Source organism: Delphinus delphis, chromosome 19 (genome assembly GCF_949987515.2).
Source record: "Delphinus delphis chromosome 19, mDelDel1.2, whole genome shotgun sequence".
Taxonomy (NCBI): Eukaryota; Metazoa; Chordata; class Mammalia; order Artiodactyla; family Delphinidae; genus Delphinus; species Delphinus delphis.
The window spans coordinates 22,310,396-22,329,027 of NC_082701.1; the positions used below are offsets into that span (position 1 = coordinate 22,310,396).

The window sequence follows — 18,632 nt, forward strand, 5'->3', positions numbered from 1 at the left end:
CTGAGCCTGTGCGTCCAGAGCCTGTGCTCCACAACGGGAGAGGCCACAACAGTGAGAGGCCCACGTACCGCAAAAAAAAAAAAAAAAAAAAAAAAAAAAGTACATTCGGGACTTCCCTGGTGGTCCAGTGGTTAAGAATTTACCTTCCAATGCAGGGGACACGGGTTCAATCCCTGGTCGGGGAACTAAGATCCCACATGCTGCGGGGAAACTAAGCCTGTGCACTACAGCTAGAGAGCCGGCGTGCTGCAATTAGAGAGAAGCCCATGCACCACAACTAGAGAGAAGCCCGAGTGCCGCAACGAAAGATCTCGCTTGCCACAACTAAGACCTAACACAGCCAAATTAATTAATTATTATTATTTTTTTTAAAAAAAGGACACTCCCAGTAAAAGGGGTTGGGGGTGGTCTCCGCATCCCAGCAGTAGATCACTAGAATGTGAGATCTTGCACATAACCCACACTACCAAAATCACCATTCTCTAGCAATTTTGTTCCCTACTCCCCTCTACCTTTCAATGTTCACATTAGTGCAATTTAAGAAGACTTTTTTTTTTGGCCGAGCCCTGAGGCATGTGGGATCTTAGTTCCCTGACCAGAGATAGAACCCACGCCCTTGGCACTGAAAGCGTGGAGTCCTAACCACTGGACCGCCAGGGAATTCCCAAGAAGACTAATTAAAATTCATGTGTGCAAACCAGTATTCCAAGATATTTTATGGGAAAATAAATGAATACTCAGTGTAGCAATGGGAGAAGAGCCTCTTAGATAAATGAATTCCTTAGTTAATTCATTTATTCTTTTCAACAATTTACTTTTCAGTGGCCTAGATGGAATTCTAAATAGAAGAGCAAGCTGTTTTTTCCTCATCCCCATATTCCAAGCCGTGGGACAGAGTGGAACTCTCAGTGAAGTGCATGCCTATTACAATTAAGGGCATTTTGCATTCCCTTTGATGAAGTTTTCTTCCCCTTTGCTTTCCTGCTTTATATGTCATTTGTGCGATATCAGGGCGATCAGCCAAAGTAGGAGAGAAGGCTGCACACTTAGCTGCACTTGTGTGTTTTCTTTATACATATTCAGTGATTAACTCGCTTGTTGCTTGGCAAATACTCTTTAAGCCTCTTGTGTCTATCTGCTCTTCTCCCAATTGGGGTATGTGCCTCCCTGGGACTCCATGATCAAATGTGGCGACTCTCTGGACAGATGCCTGGATCAGGGTATACGCATGGGGTGAGAGGAAGAAGGACGAAGCCCAGTGCATGATAACCGCTCAGGCGGAGACTAGGTTGGACAGTGAGGCAGAGTGGAGGCATACCCTTGGTGGTGACCAGCAGGGGGCCCCTCGCTACGTGGAGGGTTCCAACACCTCTTGCTTCTGTTTGGAAATGAGCTGCGCTTCCTTTAGAGACAGGTATACCTCTTCCTGAGGATCATAGTAGTAGAACTTTCGGATATAAGAGATCAGAGGCCTACGAATAACACAAGAGGGATACACACAAATGTTATACATAGCTTATAAAAGAAATACCACCTTTATTCAACCCTCCCTTCTTTTCAATCCCTGTATGGTTGAGACAACACCAAAGACTCTTTGTTGCCCTGACAAAATTCCCACTTTCTCACTTATTATAGTTCTGTCTCTCTCCCTCTTACCACCTCCACTCTACCCTTCACAGAGTCTGCAGAAGGGAAGCCAACACACACACACACCTGCCTCCTTCCTGGCTGTAATGTGACATTTCTAAGTTAGGTGCTAAGACATAGGAGAAGTGAAAGGACAACGCCTGTGAGTTGCCAGGCTCTGCCTGTGCACTCAGCTTGCAGGCCTCACGAACACTGCAACTAACCCTCCATTCCTGCCCCACCTCTAAAGACCCCATTGTACTTAGGCAGTGGGAGATCCGGGATGTGATCTATCCGGACGAGCTGTCGGATTCGGAATCGGCAAAGGTGCTGGAGGGATTTGACATTGCTGAATCGGGACACTGGATAGAGCAGCTGGACTGGAGTTGGTGGCAGTCCTTCAAGAACGAAAACCAAGAGAAATATTCAGATGACACTATACAGCTAACTATAATTTTCCTTATGAAGAGAATCCAGGGAAGGGAAATGGGGCTTCTTTACAGTTCATCTATGTGTTCTGTACAAAAGCTCCCCTCCACAAAGGACTGCTGATTTCCATACCACCACTACCATACTTCATACTCAAGGGAATCTATGCTCCCCTGCGGCAGGCCTCCCCAGCCTCACTCTTAACAGCTAAGAGTCTTGCTCTTCAGAACAGTTCAATGAAAAAATGCCGAGCTACAGACTTTGCTCGGAGCCAAGTGGCCAATCCCAGGCCCAAGGCTCTCAGTGCAGGGCAAGAATCAAAGGTATCCCTATTGGGAATGGGAGACACTTGTTTAGTATCTAGAGTACCCTGAAGGTGAGGACTCAGAAAGGCTGTTCAGAGGGGTCCCCACCAAATTCCACCTGAGAGGCTGGTAAGCAGAAGGCAACAGCTAGGATCAAATTTTATAAGCCTGTCACTCCTGCCATTTACTTCAAGCCGGGACAGTCAGGTTTAGCTACCTCTTACTCCCCACCAACCCTCCACCCCCACCAACCACCCTCCTTGCTTCTGAAATTTTAGGTTGGGTACAGGAACAGAAAAAAAGAGGATGATGCTTGTAAAAGAAAAGCAACTACAGTAGCTTGGGCAAGCTGGAATTGGTACTACTGTGCACACAAGTGCCTGCTGACTAATGCCAGCCACGGCTGATGGGAGCCCCACACTCTTATGTTTCATCGCAATATCAGCAGACTCTGTGCTGGGAAATTCCAACCCCCTCAGGGGTCAACACCACAGAATGGAGACACCCAGAATGGCAGGGACACTGAAACAGATTCAGGGGAACAAAGAATACCCTGGTTTCAATAAACAAAGGGGCTATGGAAAGTAAACAAGAAAAGTGCTCTCAGACAGAATCTGAGTTGCAAAACCTTTGAAAGAATTCTTTTCTCAGCCATTGCCATATCAAAAGAAATTCTGTAGACAACTTGTTGGGAAATAAAATATCTAGTATTTTTGGAGTTTAATTTCAACCAGTTTTTAAATTTTGTTTGAACGCATGAGAAGAAAAAATTAAAGCTTGTAGATTGCCTCCCAAAGCCCTTTCATGGTCGTTAACAACTGACTTTCTAAAAAAAATTGAAATACATGTTATGCTAAACAAGTAAGCTTATCTTAAAATCATTTAACTCATTCAGTCTTCAAAGCCGTATTCAGACAGATAGCACTATTATCCCCATTTTACAATGAAGAAACTGAGGCCTATTGAGCTGACAGAATGTGCTCACAGCTCAGAACCAACAAAGCTGGCCTTCCTTGAACACCTGCTCTGTCTGAGGAAGAGTTTAGCCCAGGGAACCTCAAAGGAGGGTCCTCCAGGAGTCTCCTCAGAGTGCCTGCCCCTGTGACTGTCTGACAGGGGGGCTGTCCAGATAGTCACAGCTCCTTGATTCAGGACCAGTCTCTCTTGACTTCTCACCTCCATCCCTTCAAATCTAAGGCTTATATTTTGAAGCACTGTAGCCCTCCTCCACCCACACACACCATTAAAAAAAAAAATTCACACATGGATTTTTCTCTTGAATATATTTAAACTCAAGTGGTTTTAAAATGATTGGGGTTCAAATTCCTCTTTGAATTTTACCCTTTCTCTCATGTTTTAAAAACAGTCTTTAGTAAATTAAACTATGACAAACAGAAAGCTTCCTGGGGGGTTGGTTGTAATATTGCTAAACTCAACATGACGTTTCAGAGATAAAAGTAATTTATGCACCTAATTATTTATTCCCAAAGAAGGACTATAGGACTTGTGCTTAAAGAGGTCAGGATAATAAGTAGCATACAATTATCTGACTGTTTGCCTACTTGAATTTTAATGACCATATATACTTGCCTATTTAATTGTGTTACTTTTAGCCTTAAGTTCACAAATAGCAATTTGAAACCTGTTAATTCTCTGATATTCCCTGGTTTTGCCCGCAAACACAGAAAATGATTGAAGCTCTCACATCCAGAGCTTGTTAACAGATGAGGTCAGAAATGGAAATAAATCCAACATAAGACACCAGTGCAGCGAAAGTGAAAGACAAGGTAGAAGAGTGATCATCAAGAACTTTCCTCTGGTCCTCACGCCAGGGTCCTGGGCGCAAATCCAGTTTCCAGCCCCTTGGCTATTTTCTCTTTCCCCAAAAAGGAGCAGGTTAGGAGTGACAAACGTCTTTCAGGTCTGAGCACCCAAACACCCAGGTCTTCCTCCCACAACAAACTGTTCCCTGAAGGCCAGAATTATCCAGCCCCAAACTTGTCAATAGGGCCAAATTGAGAAATTCTAGGATACAAGGAAGACATAGCCCTAAACAAGTAATCATGGCCTAAATGATGGTTACAAAAGAGGAAGCGACCAATTTCCTTAGAGTTATCCAATTCAAAGTGTGATTAAAAAAAAACGAAAAGTGTTTTCTCTTCAGGCACTTCACAGATGATGGAGATTCTCCCAACTAAGAAGGACACATTCACTTTGAATTCTGGCTCTCACAGCAACAGAAGTTTTATGCTAATCCGATCACATTCTCTTCCTGAGATTGCTGCTTGGTGTTAGGGGTTTAGTTTACAACTGTGAAATGGACCAGACTGAGGTGTAATCAGCAACCTCAGATTTACCATGACCATGCTCCAACACTGCCATGAGAGGAGATAAGGGGCAAACCAAGCTCAGGTGCCATCGTTTTTACCACCGATTCCTCCCCCAGATGCGAACTATTCCACTTATTAAATTCCTTCTGCTCCTTACTTGCCACCATCCAGAACTTTCCCATTAGTCCCAGCTTTAAAATTCCCATAAGCCCTGGCATCCTTTTACACCAGTCTGGATGTGCTGTGACTGCATCCAGCTCTAGATCTGAGCCAGAAAAACCTGACGTTGCATCCTGACTCTGCAACTCACTGCACATCAGTTTCTTAATCTGTATTTTAAAAAAGAAAAAAAAAAAGGGAGACTGTAACATCCCTTCAAGGGATTTTGTAAGGGTTAAATGAAATAATACTAGCCCCTTGTAGGCATTCAGTTATCATCATCCCAAAGTCTAAACAAAAGGGCTCCTTTTAGAATGCACCGTGTTATAATCCCTGGTGCAGGCTGACAGAGCTCAACCTACATTCTAATGACTACCACTTCCTCAAGGGAATCCTCCCCCCTAATAAAGTCAGCCTCACAGAATGCCTAGACCTCTGTGATAAGCAAAGGAAGGCAGCAAACAATGGTAAAGGAGAACACTGGCCTTGCCTTCTTTGTCCCAATCCTTCAAAGAGAGGTCACTTACAGTCTAGGGGTAAGTACTAATTCGCTTTGCCTTGTCAACTTGGTTACCATTTTAAGTGCAAATGGATATCCTACCTGTAGCATTCCTCACAGGTCCCAGAAAGACAGTCTCCACTAATAAACACAATTCTGACTTCTTCATGTCCTCTCCACAAATCCCAGCAAACTCAACCTGCAATTGGCTTACTGCTATTTTCTTCCCATAACAGAGGGTGGGAAATAAAGCACAAGATTTGGAGTTAGTTCAGCCTCAGTTTGAATCCTGGCTTCAGCACTGAGTAACCTTTAGAGTAAGTGGCTTCACTTTTTTTCTTCTAAGAAAGTCTTTATTCCTCCTTTATTTTTAGAAGATAATTTCGCTTGATACAAAATTCTAGGCGAGTGGTTTTTTGTTTCAAAACGTTAAATATTTCAATCCACTCTTTTATTTCTTGCATGGTTTCTGAAAAGAAGTCTGATTTAATTCTAATCTTTTTTTTCTTAATAGATCTTTATTGGGGTATAATTGCTTCACAATACTGTGTTAGTTTCTGTTGCACACCAAAGTGAATCAGCCATATGCATACATATGTCCCCATATCCCCTCCCTCTTGAGCCTCCCTCCCATCCTCCCGATCCCACCCCTCTAGATCATCGTAAAGCACCAAGCTGATCTCCCTGCACTATGCTGCTGCTTCCCACTAGCTACCTAATTTTACATTTGGTAGTGTACATATGTTGATGCCCCAGCTTTCCCTTCCCACCCTGTGTCCTCAAGTCCATTCTCTATGTCTATGTCTTTATTCCTGCCCTGCAACTAGGTTCATCAGTACCATTTTTTAGATTCCATATATATGTGTGTTAGCATACGGTATTTGTTTTTCTCTTTCTGACTTACTTCACTCTGTATGACAGACTCTAGGTCCATCCACCTCACTACAAATAACTCAATTTTGTTTCTTTTTATGGCTGAGTAATATTCCATTATATATGTGTGCCACATCTTCTTCATTTTTGGGCCTCACCCTTAAGTTTCCTCACTGACAAAATGAAAATAATCTTTTTTTTTTTTTAAGTAGACCAATCTATTAGCTAACTGTTGCAAGAAATTACAGCTACTGAAATAAAGAACCTGACAAAGTACCTGGCACATGATAGGCACTCAATAAACAGTAGCAATCACTGCAAGCTCTAACCCTTAACAATGTTAAAAATCTTACTTAAAATTTCTGCAGACAGGGCACATTTGTGGAATGAAACGTGCTATACCTGAGGAGTCCAAGACTCCATGAAGTCTCTCAATACTCTACAAGTAGATACATGCTCCAGACTTCAGAATCCTCTGAGAGGATTTCCCTGGTTCACCCACAAACAGAGCTGATTACCCACCCTGTCCTTGTCAATCACTGTCATGTCTTGTATTGAATTTAACATGTGCTCTTGCCTTTATCTTCCTACCTGTCCCCTTTTTTAAGCTAAGAGCTCTCTGAGCATAGAGAAGTGGCTTATTTTTGATACTGAGTTTAAAAAATAAATGTTTGTTTGTTAAATAAATACCCCAAAAGCCACAAACTCTAAAGATTGCTAAGCAGAGTCAGTTCCTGTAAGAAAGGATTCTAACATTTTCCTTTTAACCAAGTCAACTGCATGAGACCCAACTGTCTTGACAGCACTGAGGCAAATACTAAATGAAGTGAGAATTAATACGGTTCGCACCCTGTTGTGCCTTATTGAAATCACCAAGATTATAAAACACACTCCTGTAACCTGGTTCAATCCTGTTACTAATGTTCTGCTGGAGGCTTCCCTGTAACGTCTTTTTAGAGCAATTTCTTGGCACCCAGTTTGTTTAAGAACCTTAATTTGATTCAATGGCAAAGCATGAAGTTCTCATGTTAAGTTCTGTTTGTATCTTACAAATTCCTCAGTTAATGTGCTTGCCATTTTACTTTTTTCCAACACTATAAAAGCAGATTCTCGCAAACCATCCCTTCTCCCCACCCTTCAATAGAGACTATATAGCTACCTCCCTACTTGGGCAGAAAGACTACATAACCACACCAGCAAGGATGGGAACTGCCCAGTGCTCCCAAATGGAGACTAGTCTCTGTATTCAGTACTGGTAGGGATACGGGACACAACAAAAAGTATCTACTCTTTGGACTTCCCTGGTGGCGCAACGGTTAAGAATCCACCTGCCAATGCAGGGGACATGGGTTTGAGCCCTGGTCCGGGAAGATCCCACATGCCGTGGAGTAATTAAGCCCGAGCGCCACAACTACTGAGCCTGTGCTCTACAGGCCGCAAGCCACGACTACTGAGCCCGCATGCCACAACTACAGAAGCCCTTGTGCCTAGAGCCCATGCTCCGCAACAAGAGAAGCCACCGCAATGAGCAGCCTGAGCACCACAACGAAGAGTAGCCCCCACTCGCCGCAACTAGAGAAAAGCCCGCACGCAGCAAAGAAGATCCAATGCAGCCATAAATAAATAAATAGGTAAATAAAAAGTATCTACTCTTTGACAGAAAGTTTCGTACAAATGGACAGAGCAGACTGCTATTAAATTCAGCCTCCTTGACACTCACCATTTCTAGTGAATACTCTTTTACTTTCCCTGTTCCCCAAGGAGATGACCTAAGAGCTCTCTGTTTCACATGTAAGTGTGAGATGCCTGGATCAGGGACAACGAGATACCTCTGCAAGTTAAATATTCACATGACTCCTGGACATCAGTGGTCAGTTTTTTCATTCATATGATCAAAGAAGCAAAGATTCCTTCTCAATATGTTGAGGGATCAATTCCTTCTCAATACAAGGGCAGGAGAGGGATCTAGGAAGAGTGGTTGCTACAAGAGCCAGGAAGAAAAGCTTCAGGTAAAAAAGCTTCAAGTGTTTTTGGGTTTGGTTTTTTTTTTTTGGGGGGGGGTGCAGGGGAGGGGGTAGAGATCCTACACTGGATCATACCCAAGTCAGTTAAATAATTAATGTAACTATAGCCTTACCTGGAACCCTGGATCTCAAGAAATAGAGGAACTTCCCATTCTTGGAGTGCATGATGGCTCTCTTAATGAACTCCACCACTGATTGACAGCGATCCTCAAACTTGGGATGACACCACAGGCTGAAGGTTCCTGCCATGGAAAGTTAAGGAGAGGTAAAAATGCAAAACTTACTTCGAAAAGATTTGAGAGGCTGGCTTGAACATTTTAATGATTCTCACTTCTGGGAGGGTAGTTTTTAGTCAAGCTGAGTCAGACAAAGGTCCCTGTTCCTGCTTGTTCCACAACTAATGGAAAGATGTTGCCTTTAATAAGACATAAAGTAGGTCTTACAAGGTTTTTGTTAAACAATAATAAATTCAAGTCAGAAAAAGAGATATAAATAGATTTTGTTGGCTATGAACATGAATCTTTAAACCACAGACCATAAAGAAAAGACTGCTATAGCAAAAGCGAGTTTACATGACATACCCTCAAAAATATCTAAGTCTTCAAGTATGCATGGAATAGTCCAGGAAAGACAAGAACAGCAGTTTTGTGGGTCTCACTCATTCATATGTGTGTTAGGCACAAAAATCAAATTCTAAGTCTTTTCTTCTGTAACTTCTAAAATCCCATGCTCCAACATGTTACAAAGATCCCACCCCAAACTTTAGAATCCCGAAGGCAAAAGGGAATCTGAACTCCCATGACTTAAAAAAAACAACAACAAAAAAACTCCAACAACTAAAGCACTAAATCCAAAGGAGTCACAAAAGGGATACTAATCACTCAAGAGAACTATAGATGTGAGTCTCCCTAATTACTCTCACAGGATCACTTAAAAAGACGAAGACAAATGTTCCACTGCAAGCTGGCAACTGAAAGGCCCACAGGCTTCTATTAAAAATTCCATTTATTCAAGGAATAAAAGTCCCTTTGAACAAAAGGTAACTGGAGAACCATTTGAAAACGCCCTCCCATTCCTGGCATCTCACCTATCAGGAACCTAGAGGTCAAGCATTCATTCTTCATTTCCATGGCCTAGTCACATCATTTTAATAGGTTTATAAAAGCACTTCACTCTGAAATGCTTTTTCTTTGTTTGTTTGTTTGATTTTTGTTTTTAGAAACAGCAGGAAAACAGGCAGCAGTCTACCCCACAGTTCTCTAATTCTCAGGTCTTTGGACTGAAGTTCCTTTCTCTTCATGCATCTCGAAAGCAGAGGTGGAGGGGCTTCCCTGGTGGTGCAGTGGCTAAGAATCCGCCTGCCAATGCAGGAGACACGGGTTTGAGCCCTGGTCCGGGAAGATCCCACATGCCACAGAGCAACTAAGCCCGTGCACCATAACTACTGAGCCTGCGCTCTAGAGCCCACGAGCCACAACTACTGAGCTCGTGTGCCACAACTACTGAAGCCTGTGCACCTAGAGACTGTTTTCCGCAACAAGAGAAGCCACCACAATGAGAAGCCCATGCACCACAATGAAGAGTAGCCCCTGCTCGCTACAACAAGAGAAAAGCCCCGCACGCGGCAATGAAGACCCAACGCAGGCAAAAATAAATAAATAAGAAAGCAGAGATGGGGGCAGAGGAAACCATGGACAAAGCTATGCTGACCTAAACAGGTACTTCCTGTCTAACAAGAGAAGCAAACCAAATAAATCCCGCAGAACATGGCTGAGAACAGGAGAGAGACAGTGGTGCCTGAGAAGAGCATGAAAGAGCCCCTTACTTGAAATGCAATATCTAATATAGCTCATTTGAAGTTGATCACATGTGGGAAGAGTATGAGGGATAGGGGGGCAAGTCCCTGAAACGCCCCAGAGTTCTCCACACTTTTTAAATTTGTAGCATATTACAAATTTTTGACAAAGGATATATTAGCCAGCCCTACCACCAATGACCATCACAAGTTTGTGGCCCAAGTCAAATACAGAATGCCCATCCAGACTGCAGTGTTGAACAAGTCAGCTTCTCGACATCACTGGAATATTAAGCACAACCGGACCACAGAGGGGGAAGTACTGCCAGGAAGGAAGACAGACAGTCTAAAGCACGTTGATCCCACAAACTCTCATAGAGTTCTGATGACTATTTCCTATGAGACTACAAAGCTGACCAAAAGAAGACATAATTATCACCATGCTGCCTGGCAAGAAGAGCTGATGGGACTTCCAGGCAAAGAAATTCAGAACAGAACAGTCACAGGATCAACAAATTCTCCTCTTTGTATATATGATTTAATAGTAAATATCTCTAGATGGTAAGTTTAATTATAAACCAAAGTTTGGAAGAATGTGTCTAATGGTCCTAGGTTATTTCTTCCTTCTACCAAGAGTTTTACTGGCTTTTTTCTGTTCTTCTTCAGACTCTCCAATTTAGTAGACAAGATGCTGAGAATACTTTTAAACGGCACCCTTAGGCTCCTCCCAACCCCCACCAACATTTCTTCCAGTGATCGAAATCAGTGCCCATATCAATATTCAATTGAGTCTACGAGATTTTCCTCCCCATTCACAGTTCCATTTCTATGAATCCTTCCAATGAAAAAGTCAGATAGCAAAGGTAGGAAAAGGCAAAGGGGGAAGAAGCCTTCCTTCAAATGCCAGCACCTCTCACCTCTGTAGTGCTCCATTCTGGTGTGATGGGTGATACCCTGTGATCGGAAACTGAGGCTCAGGATATAACGAGGATCAGAGCTGTCTCGTACCAGGAAAGAACCATCGGGCTTGCCTTTCAGCTTCATCTCTGCATCTTCCCAATTCATCGGCCCCCAATACCAACCACACTATCAAAGAAGAAGTGGTCAAGTAGTTAACAGAACAGAGAAATGTCAAAGTTTTCAGCACAATTTCTCTTACCACAAGAACCCCGTTTCCAAAACACTGCAATAGGTAAAGGCTGCTAGGAGTGTCCCAACCATTAGCAATGAACACCAGGTTCATCACACTTTTAGGTCTCCAAAGTAACAGAAAAATAATTTTACAATTCTATTACCAAGGCCCTACAAAGAAGAGAAGAGCGAGCTGGGTTAACTATGTAAACATTTCTCCATCACGTTCAGATTTTTTTTTTCAGATTCAATTTTACAACATCTCTTATAGAACTAATAATAGCAGTACATTGTTTTGTCACTGTAAATACAGAGGCAAGGAAACTACTCTTCCTCTAAAAATAATAAAAGGGGAGCTGGAACAGAATTAGGAGAACGCAAGAGGAGGCACCACTTACCTTCTCCAGCTCTCGAAGGCTGGCTGCAAAGCTGCTTGAGTCGGGCCGGTAGAGGGGACACTGGAGGGGTGGCGGGGGTTGGCTGTGCAGGGATTCGGCTGCTCGGAGGGGAGCGATCCGGGGAAACGCATCTGCAGGGCAAGAGAGTGGCGGTCACTTGTCGACCCTCATTGTTCCCAACCTCAAGAAGACCGTCCCCCCAAAACAAAGAGGCTAACTGAAGAGGGGCAAGGCATTAGAAGATAAGCCAGAAACGGTGGAAGCCAAAGCAGTGGGGAAGAGCTGGATGGGCTGGGACAAAAAGCTGTGTGGGCTCATGTAAGCTGTGAAGGATGGGTGGGGGCGTTTAACCCCAGGAAAGGGGTAAGGAGCAGCTCACTAACCTGACTAAGGTGACTACTTCAGGGCCTTCACCAGCCTAGAGCGATTCCAACTTCTCCCACCTCGAGGTGAAGTGCCAGTAAAGCAGCCTTGGAAATAGTGACTTGCCTACTTGCCCGGGAAGAGCAATGATTTTGCCAGGCAAGTAGATTTTGCCAGGTGAGTAGAAAATAATTCATTTCATTCATTTTATGCCTTGGGTACTGGAGGCTGGCAAAGCAGGTATGGGCTACTGAATGCTTGGGACTTACTTACAAGGCTGCAGTAAATGCTAAAAGCTTAGAAAACCACAGAACTTTGAAAACCAGCAACATATTAAACCTCCTCCCTCTACTAAAATTAAGGCAGTTTCCTAAATGATACTGACTCAAAGACTGCAAAACAGTTTCAGCAGCAAAGAGACAAAAATATCCAATAGTCTTTTATCTCTACCAAAAATCAGATTCACCTCCATAAAGAAAACGGGTTAGAAAAACCAGTTCTTGGCCTCATTTCCAAGGAGTTCTGGTCCAGCCAAGGGGATACAATTTAAGCTTTCTCATAAATTCTGTTATTTCCATAAATAAATTTCTCCCATCCTTCAGAAGTATATCACTTGGTACTCCCCACTCTTGCAAGTCCTGCGTCTAGGCTAAGCTAACCTGGGGCATGAGGTGGAGGAGGCGGAGGTAGGGGGAAAGACTGCAGGGAAGACCCCATCGGAGCCACAAGGACAGATGTAGGCAGCGTCCCACTGATATCATCTAGAAGAGAGAACAAAAGCAAGAGGTTCAGAAATATGGGCACAGAATGAGCAAGGTGAAGGCAGAGGAGAGGGAGAAGGATCATCAGGCTGCCCTCTGGGGCAAGATGGCCTGACCTTCACCCTGTCTTTTTGCACACAGGGCAACAATCATCTTAATCTGGTTTCCTTGGCTTGAAAGCAGGAAAGTAAGGATATCCCTAAAGCTGCCTACTAGCAGTAGATTCAGAGCAAGATAAATACCCTTTATAAATAAATAAAGATCGAATCCATATGTGGACAGTAGATGTTATAGCATGCAGGTAAGAGACCCATTTAACCACTTCGGGAGAGGACAGGGGTGCTGAGAAAGGGACAAGAAATAATTGGGCCATCAATAGAAACCCAGGAGCTTGTTTGGCTCCTGGCAAGGAACAACAGGTCCATAGAGCTCACCCTCCCACTAGGGCAAGAAGACAGAGAGGGGAGGAAACTATACCTAGGAGGCTGAGGCTTCTTCTTGGAGGAGGAGGGGGAGTTGGAGGGTGTGGAGAGGTCAGGCCCCGCTGAGAGATGTCCACGTCCACAAGTGACACTGTTTCACCTGAGGGATTCATGGAGCAAGCATGTTACAGTAGCACCTTGCCCAAAGCCGAGGCCAGGAAGCAAAGGGAAACAGAGGGCAAGCAAGGGAGGCTAGAGAGGTCCATGGCTCTCAGAAAGCTCAAAATCTAATGCTCCTTGGCTGGAATCCCACACCCCGCCCAAAAAAACCACCTGAGAAGTCAATTTTAAGTTCCATCATTCCTTAATCCCGTTAAAGATCAAGGATCTTTAAGACAAAAACATGGGATTGACAGTTGAAAAGCCAACTAATCCTGGCTCTGCCACTGAGGATATAACCTTGACTAAGAGGTCTTCTTTATTCAAATAGAACCCACACCACTTATTTTTTACAGATTTGTATACCAATTTTTGCCTCAGAGAGCAAGGCAAGCAGCTTGTTACAAGCCCAAATGGACATGGAGAGCAAGTGCCATTTAAATGTAAGAGCTGTTAAGCTGAATGCAGATAGAGGCCCCAATGCTAGCTCTACCTTCTTCCTAAAGGGCTTTCCACATCTAGGTTTTCCAGGATACTCACTCATAAGAGAACCAACCATTTCAGATATCCATTAATTCCTAATAGTTGAGGCTGCAAAGGCCGAAAAGTGCATTTACAACCCTAATAATTAACTACTTCCTCAGTCAGCCAAAAGTCAGGCACATGGTTTCCTTACTTCCCAGCATGTCACGCAGTTCTGTTCTCTGCCATATACACTCCTTCTTGCCACCCAACCCCGTCTAACCTCTCTCCACTTGAATCACCAGAGAACGAAGGGTATTTTATCGACAAAAGGTTGACAGCCAAGAATAAGTTTGTTTTGGTAGGCCTGATCCACAACTCAGAATTTGGGATTTCTGTAATTTGGCCCTTAGGGTGTTATTTCCAACACCTTCTTCTTATTTGGGAAGCTGAATTACCCCTCAGCTAGAATTTTAATATTTCCCAGTTAAGAAAATGAGGTAACAAATATCTCTAAAAGGCCAGAAGCTGGGTTTTCAGAGTCTAATATGGTTTTTTTTAACAAAGGTCTTGAACACTAATTAAGATAAGCAGAAAAGCTCTACCAAAAGTCATCAGTGGAAGTTCTAGGAACTCATCACACAGCTTAATGACTGAGGGCCTAGCTGCCCAGAGCAATGCAATGAGCCCAGGTTTCCTGAAGGGTCAGAGAGGTCTAGATTGTATGCACTTAAAGGATGTAATTCAAGAGAGCTAAGCCTCTTTGAAATAAGAACGTGGAACCTGAAACTACAAATGTGGGTTTCATTACTTTAAAAGGGAAACAACTACTAACTAGAAAGACATTCTGCTACAGGATAAGATCCTTTAATTCGTTGCTTGGGATAAGAACAGAGGGGATATGAACAGAGGACCTCCTTCTCCACCTGTGCCTAGTGTAGGCACCAACTCACCTGTCCTGACAGCTCACAGCAGTCTACCCAGTGATGGGGGTTCCACTAGCTGGCTTAACATTTTCCTGGAAATGTCCAGTCCCAGATCAGAATTCTTGCAATCATCTTTTTTGAGGGACACAGTATCCAAAAGAGTTTGAAATTGGGATTTGGTTTAAAGGCTTCTCAGCCATGCCCAGTGAAGAGCACTCAGTTTCTGAGATTTGAGGCTGTGAGCTCCAGACTTCCTTTTCTACAGCTCATTCAAGCAGGAGCTTCACACCTGACTCACAAAACAAAAGGTCTCCCTCAGAAAAAGCCCCCCTTTAAAGGAGAAGGCAAAAGGACATTTGACCGCTTTCCTACTTTAGCAACTGTGTTCCCTGCTGCAAGAGGAGAGACTTAATTTAGATCCAGTGAAGAACCCTTTAACAGCTGCAAGAACTGCTAGCCCCTAAAATGGGTAAGACAAGAGTTCATGTGATCCCCTTTGCCCAAAGTCTTTAAAAATAGACCAGATCATCATGGATCATGTTTATTAGATAATCCATGAACTCCCTTGGAAGCAGGGACAGGAACTGTATGACTTTTGGGGAGTCCTTTATGCGTTATGAGCCTATAAATTTGTAATTTCTACTTTTAATTTATATGTGATGACCCTGAACTAAAGCCTGCATAACTGCCAGGGCCACATAATTACCAGCATGCAGTCTCTACCTCAAACTATAAAACATCCAAAGTCAAGAATACATTTCACACCATAAAAATAGCCTCACCCCAAACCCAGCAGGCACGAAATGAAGAAAATAACTGCAGACATGCTTGAAGCTCCCTCTGAGATGCATCTGCAAGTGTTTCCTGACTCGTCTCAGAACACTCGTGCTTTCAGATGTCAGAAGAAAAAGAAAGAGATCACCCTTACCTGTGAACAGGGGGCTGAAGGAGACTGGAGAAAAGGCACTTTGAGTTCTTGTCAACCTGGGTTTCCTGAGGGGTGAGAAGCACACAGAGAATGAGGTGCGGAATGAACACACATGCATTTAAATCACTGCAACAACAACAACAATAACAAAAAATCACTGCAACACTCAATTCCAGATGCACCAAAAAACAAAGCAAACCCTAGTCGTTGTCAGCCACACTTTTGTAATAAAGCCTAAAATTTAAAGGGGGAGAATAAAACAATTAAGGCAATTCCTAAATAGATTTGGCTACAGAATTCAGCAGCCTACAAAGCAATAAGAAATCTCTTTGGAGCTTTCCATACCCATCACATTAAAAGACTAAAACACCTTGAGTGGTAATTAGTAAGTCCATTTCTAGAAGAAGCAAGTCGCACACAGAGTTGATTTTCACATGGGAGCCAAGAAAAAGGTTCTTGACCTGAACAGGTGCCACCTCAGAGCAGCGGCTTTCCCTCTGGGCCTGCTCCTAGGAGCAGGAAGTCCCAAAATGAATCAGGCAAGATTTTTGGACTTGAGGACAGCACTATAGGATACACATGCAATCTTCAACCAGTAAGAACTCTGATTTTTGCAAAATGCCTCCATGCCATAGGTCAAAACCAAAGGGGAGCCTCTTCAAGTTAGGAGCTCTACCTGGCACCCAAAGAAGACGGCCTCTTCCCCTTTGAGAGCTGCCAGTCACAGCTCTCCCCCCAGGACTGCTCCTGATACTGCTCCCAAACCAGCTGGAAAACCCAGATGTCCTGTGAAGACACACCAATTTCAACTGGCTTTTGGGCGAGAAATGAAAGAAATCCAAAAGACTCTGACAAAGACTTTCTGGCTAGAAACGTGCTGAGCTCAAAAAACTCACCTCAGAATGACTGAATTGACTAAAAGGGAAAGAAGTTGAGGAGGTGATGAAAATATGCTATACCTTGATTATGGCAGAGGTTATGATGTTGACATCTGCCAAAATTAATAAAACTGAGCAACTTTAAAAAGGTGAATTTTAGGTGGTATATAAATGATATGTCAACAAATCAGGCTTAAAAAAAAAATTCTACCACCAAATTAAATGCCTGACTCCACACCTTGTAGCTGGCTCACTTTCCAAAATTACTCTCACCCAAAGGTTGAAATAAAACTTCAACTTCACCAACAGACAGGGGCAGAAGCAAAGAAAATCCAAAATGAAATCCTATTTTAAAATATTTGACTTTGGAAGATCTTTATTCATTTATGTTTTAACAGAGATGTCTGCTCTTCTCAGAACTCACTTCAAACAATTTCAAAACCATACTGTGAAGACCTTACTCAGAAACAGCCAAGATGCCGGAATCCCTCTCCTGACCTATCTCACACGCCCTCTGCAGCCACCTCCACGATGAGGCTTGAGAAGTCTAATGATGGTGCCCACTGTCAACGCCCCGCCCACAGCACACACAGGAGAGGTGGCTACATCAGAACAAGACACAAGCACACACAGTCCCTCTATTTATAAAAGTTGCTCATGGCAGTCTGCAGCTTAGTTTCAACACTCCAGAGGGCTGGAATGGAAAGTTAATTCCACTGGACATTAACTTTAAGACTGAAGAGCTTTCAAGCTGATTTTTATTCAGTAACTTGTGGATACAACATTAAACTCAGCAAGCAGAAACCTAAAGCCCTGGCCTTTCGAAGGGTTCACACCTCAGCCATTTGGCAGTTTGCCTCTTTTCAAAGGAAGCTGCGTTACTCTGCCATCTGCCCATACTGGGGACGAGCCTCCTCAGTGCCAAGCACTGAAGAACAGCAGTACCCAAACGCACACATCTTGCGGAGGCCTTCTCACTCCAGCTCATCTTCTCCCCGCCCCTGGCATTTTGAAGAAAATCATAGTTTCTAGGATCTAGAAAAAGAAATACATACGACTCTAAACCCAAGCGGAGCCATTTGAGAGCCCTAGGATGGCTTTTTCTGGCAAATAAGGAAGGTTAAAGAAGTAGAAGGTCTAAGAGGCTGAAAGGCTAATAATAGATATGAGTGCTTCCTTCTCTCTTTGGGGAGATATTGTCTAACTGAAAATCCAAAACAGTTTCTGTCTCAAGGATCCTGAGAGCATTCTAATGGCAGTCATTCATGAAAAGACCAATCTAGACAACTATAAAAAACAAAGCAAGGGAATGATGAACATAAAATTGAGGATGGTGGTTGGTTACATGGGGGAGGGCGAGATGTAATCAGGAAGTAACACACAGGGGTCTTCAAAGGTACTGATAACATCTATTTTTTAAGCTTAGTGATGGTTACCCAGGTACACATTTCATTATTATTACTGTACATACACTTTATACATCTCTTCTTATATATATGAAACATTTAAAATGATAACCATTCTAAGCTGGATGTGCTGTTTTTTGGAGAGCAACATGAATGACACAGCTCCAGATAACATTTTTAACTAACCCTTCTATACTACATTCCCATATTATTCTATTCCTCCCCAGACCACCTTGACAAGCATTAGGGTACAAAGTTAAAGCCACTGTAACTCTGCCAGTGGGCCACTTGCATCTTAGCAGCAGAAAAACCTGATGGGTGGTGTGGGGTAGGACTTGGTGGGCTATGCCTCAGATGGCAGAACAAGACAGGGGCAGCAGAAGACCTTAGGTAAAGGTCTTCTCTGAGGCAAGTAGTCCTTTGTGTCAGCTATGCACTGCTTGTGCTGCAGGTAACAGAGATAGGATGCCTCTGTCCATTTCCACTCTGCAAATTACTAACTGTATAGCAACAGATTTGTGGGATAAAAGGAGTTCATTAGACTAGACAGGCTGACAACACACTGATATAACCACTGGCCACTTTTCAAATTCCTTGAAGCCTAAAATATAAACAATGAAATAGTAATGCTTTCCCTCTCTTGTCCATAAATCCCCTCTATGGTGTCCTAAGACTTACACATGTCCTTTTCTAACTTCTAAAGTAGAATGTCCAGATATCAGGTTTTGCGGCCACAATTTACCTCTGCCCCTGCTAAG

At 43.3% G+C, this 18,632-nt stretch overlaps 1 protein-coding gene across 2 annotated transcripts in view; it reads right to left on the minus strand.

Moving 5' to 3' along the window:
- Positions 1–18,632, minus strand: part of SOCS7 (suppressor of cytokine signaling 7) — a 31,611-nt gene that overhangs the window by 6,999 nt on the left and 5,980 nt on the right. Inside the window, exons 2-8 of one of the 2 annotated variants that reach the window (XM_059998588.1) lie at positions 15,591–15,655; positions 13,171–13,275; positions 11,570–11,700; positions 10,958–11,126; positions 8,359–8,487; positions 1,889–2,024; positions 1,319–1,472 (exon numbers count right to left, since the gene is read on the minus strand). In XM_059998588.1, the coding sequence (XP_059854571.1) occupies positions 1,349–1,472; positions 1,889–2,024; positions 8,359–8,487; positions 10,958–11,126; positions 11,570–11,700; positions 13,171–13,275; positions 15,591–15,655 (859 nt within the window). In that variant the 3' untranslated portion in view covers positions 1,319–1,348. The remainder of the gene's footprint in view (positions 1–1,318; positions 1,473–1,888; positions 2,025–8,358; positions 8,488–10,957; positions 11,127–11,569; positions 11,701–13,170; positions 13,276–15,590; positions 15,656–18,632) is intronic. The other variant, XM_059998589.1, reaches the window with a different exon arrangement.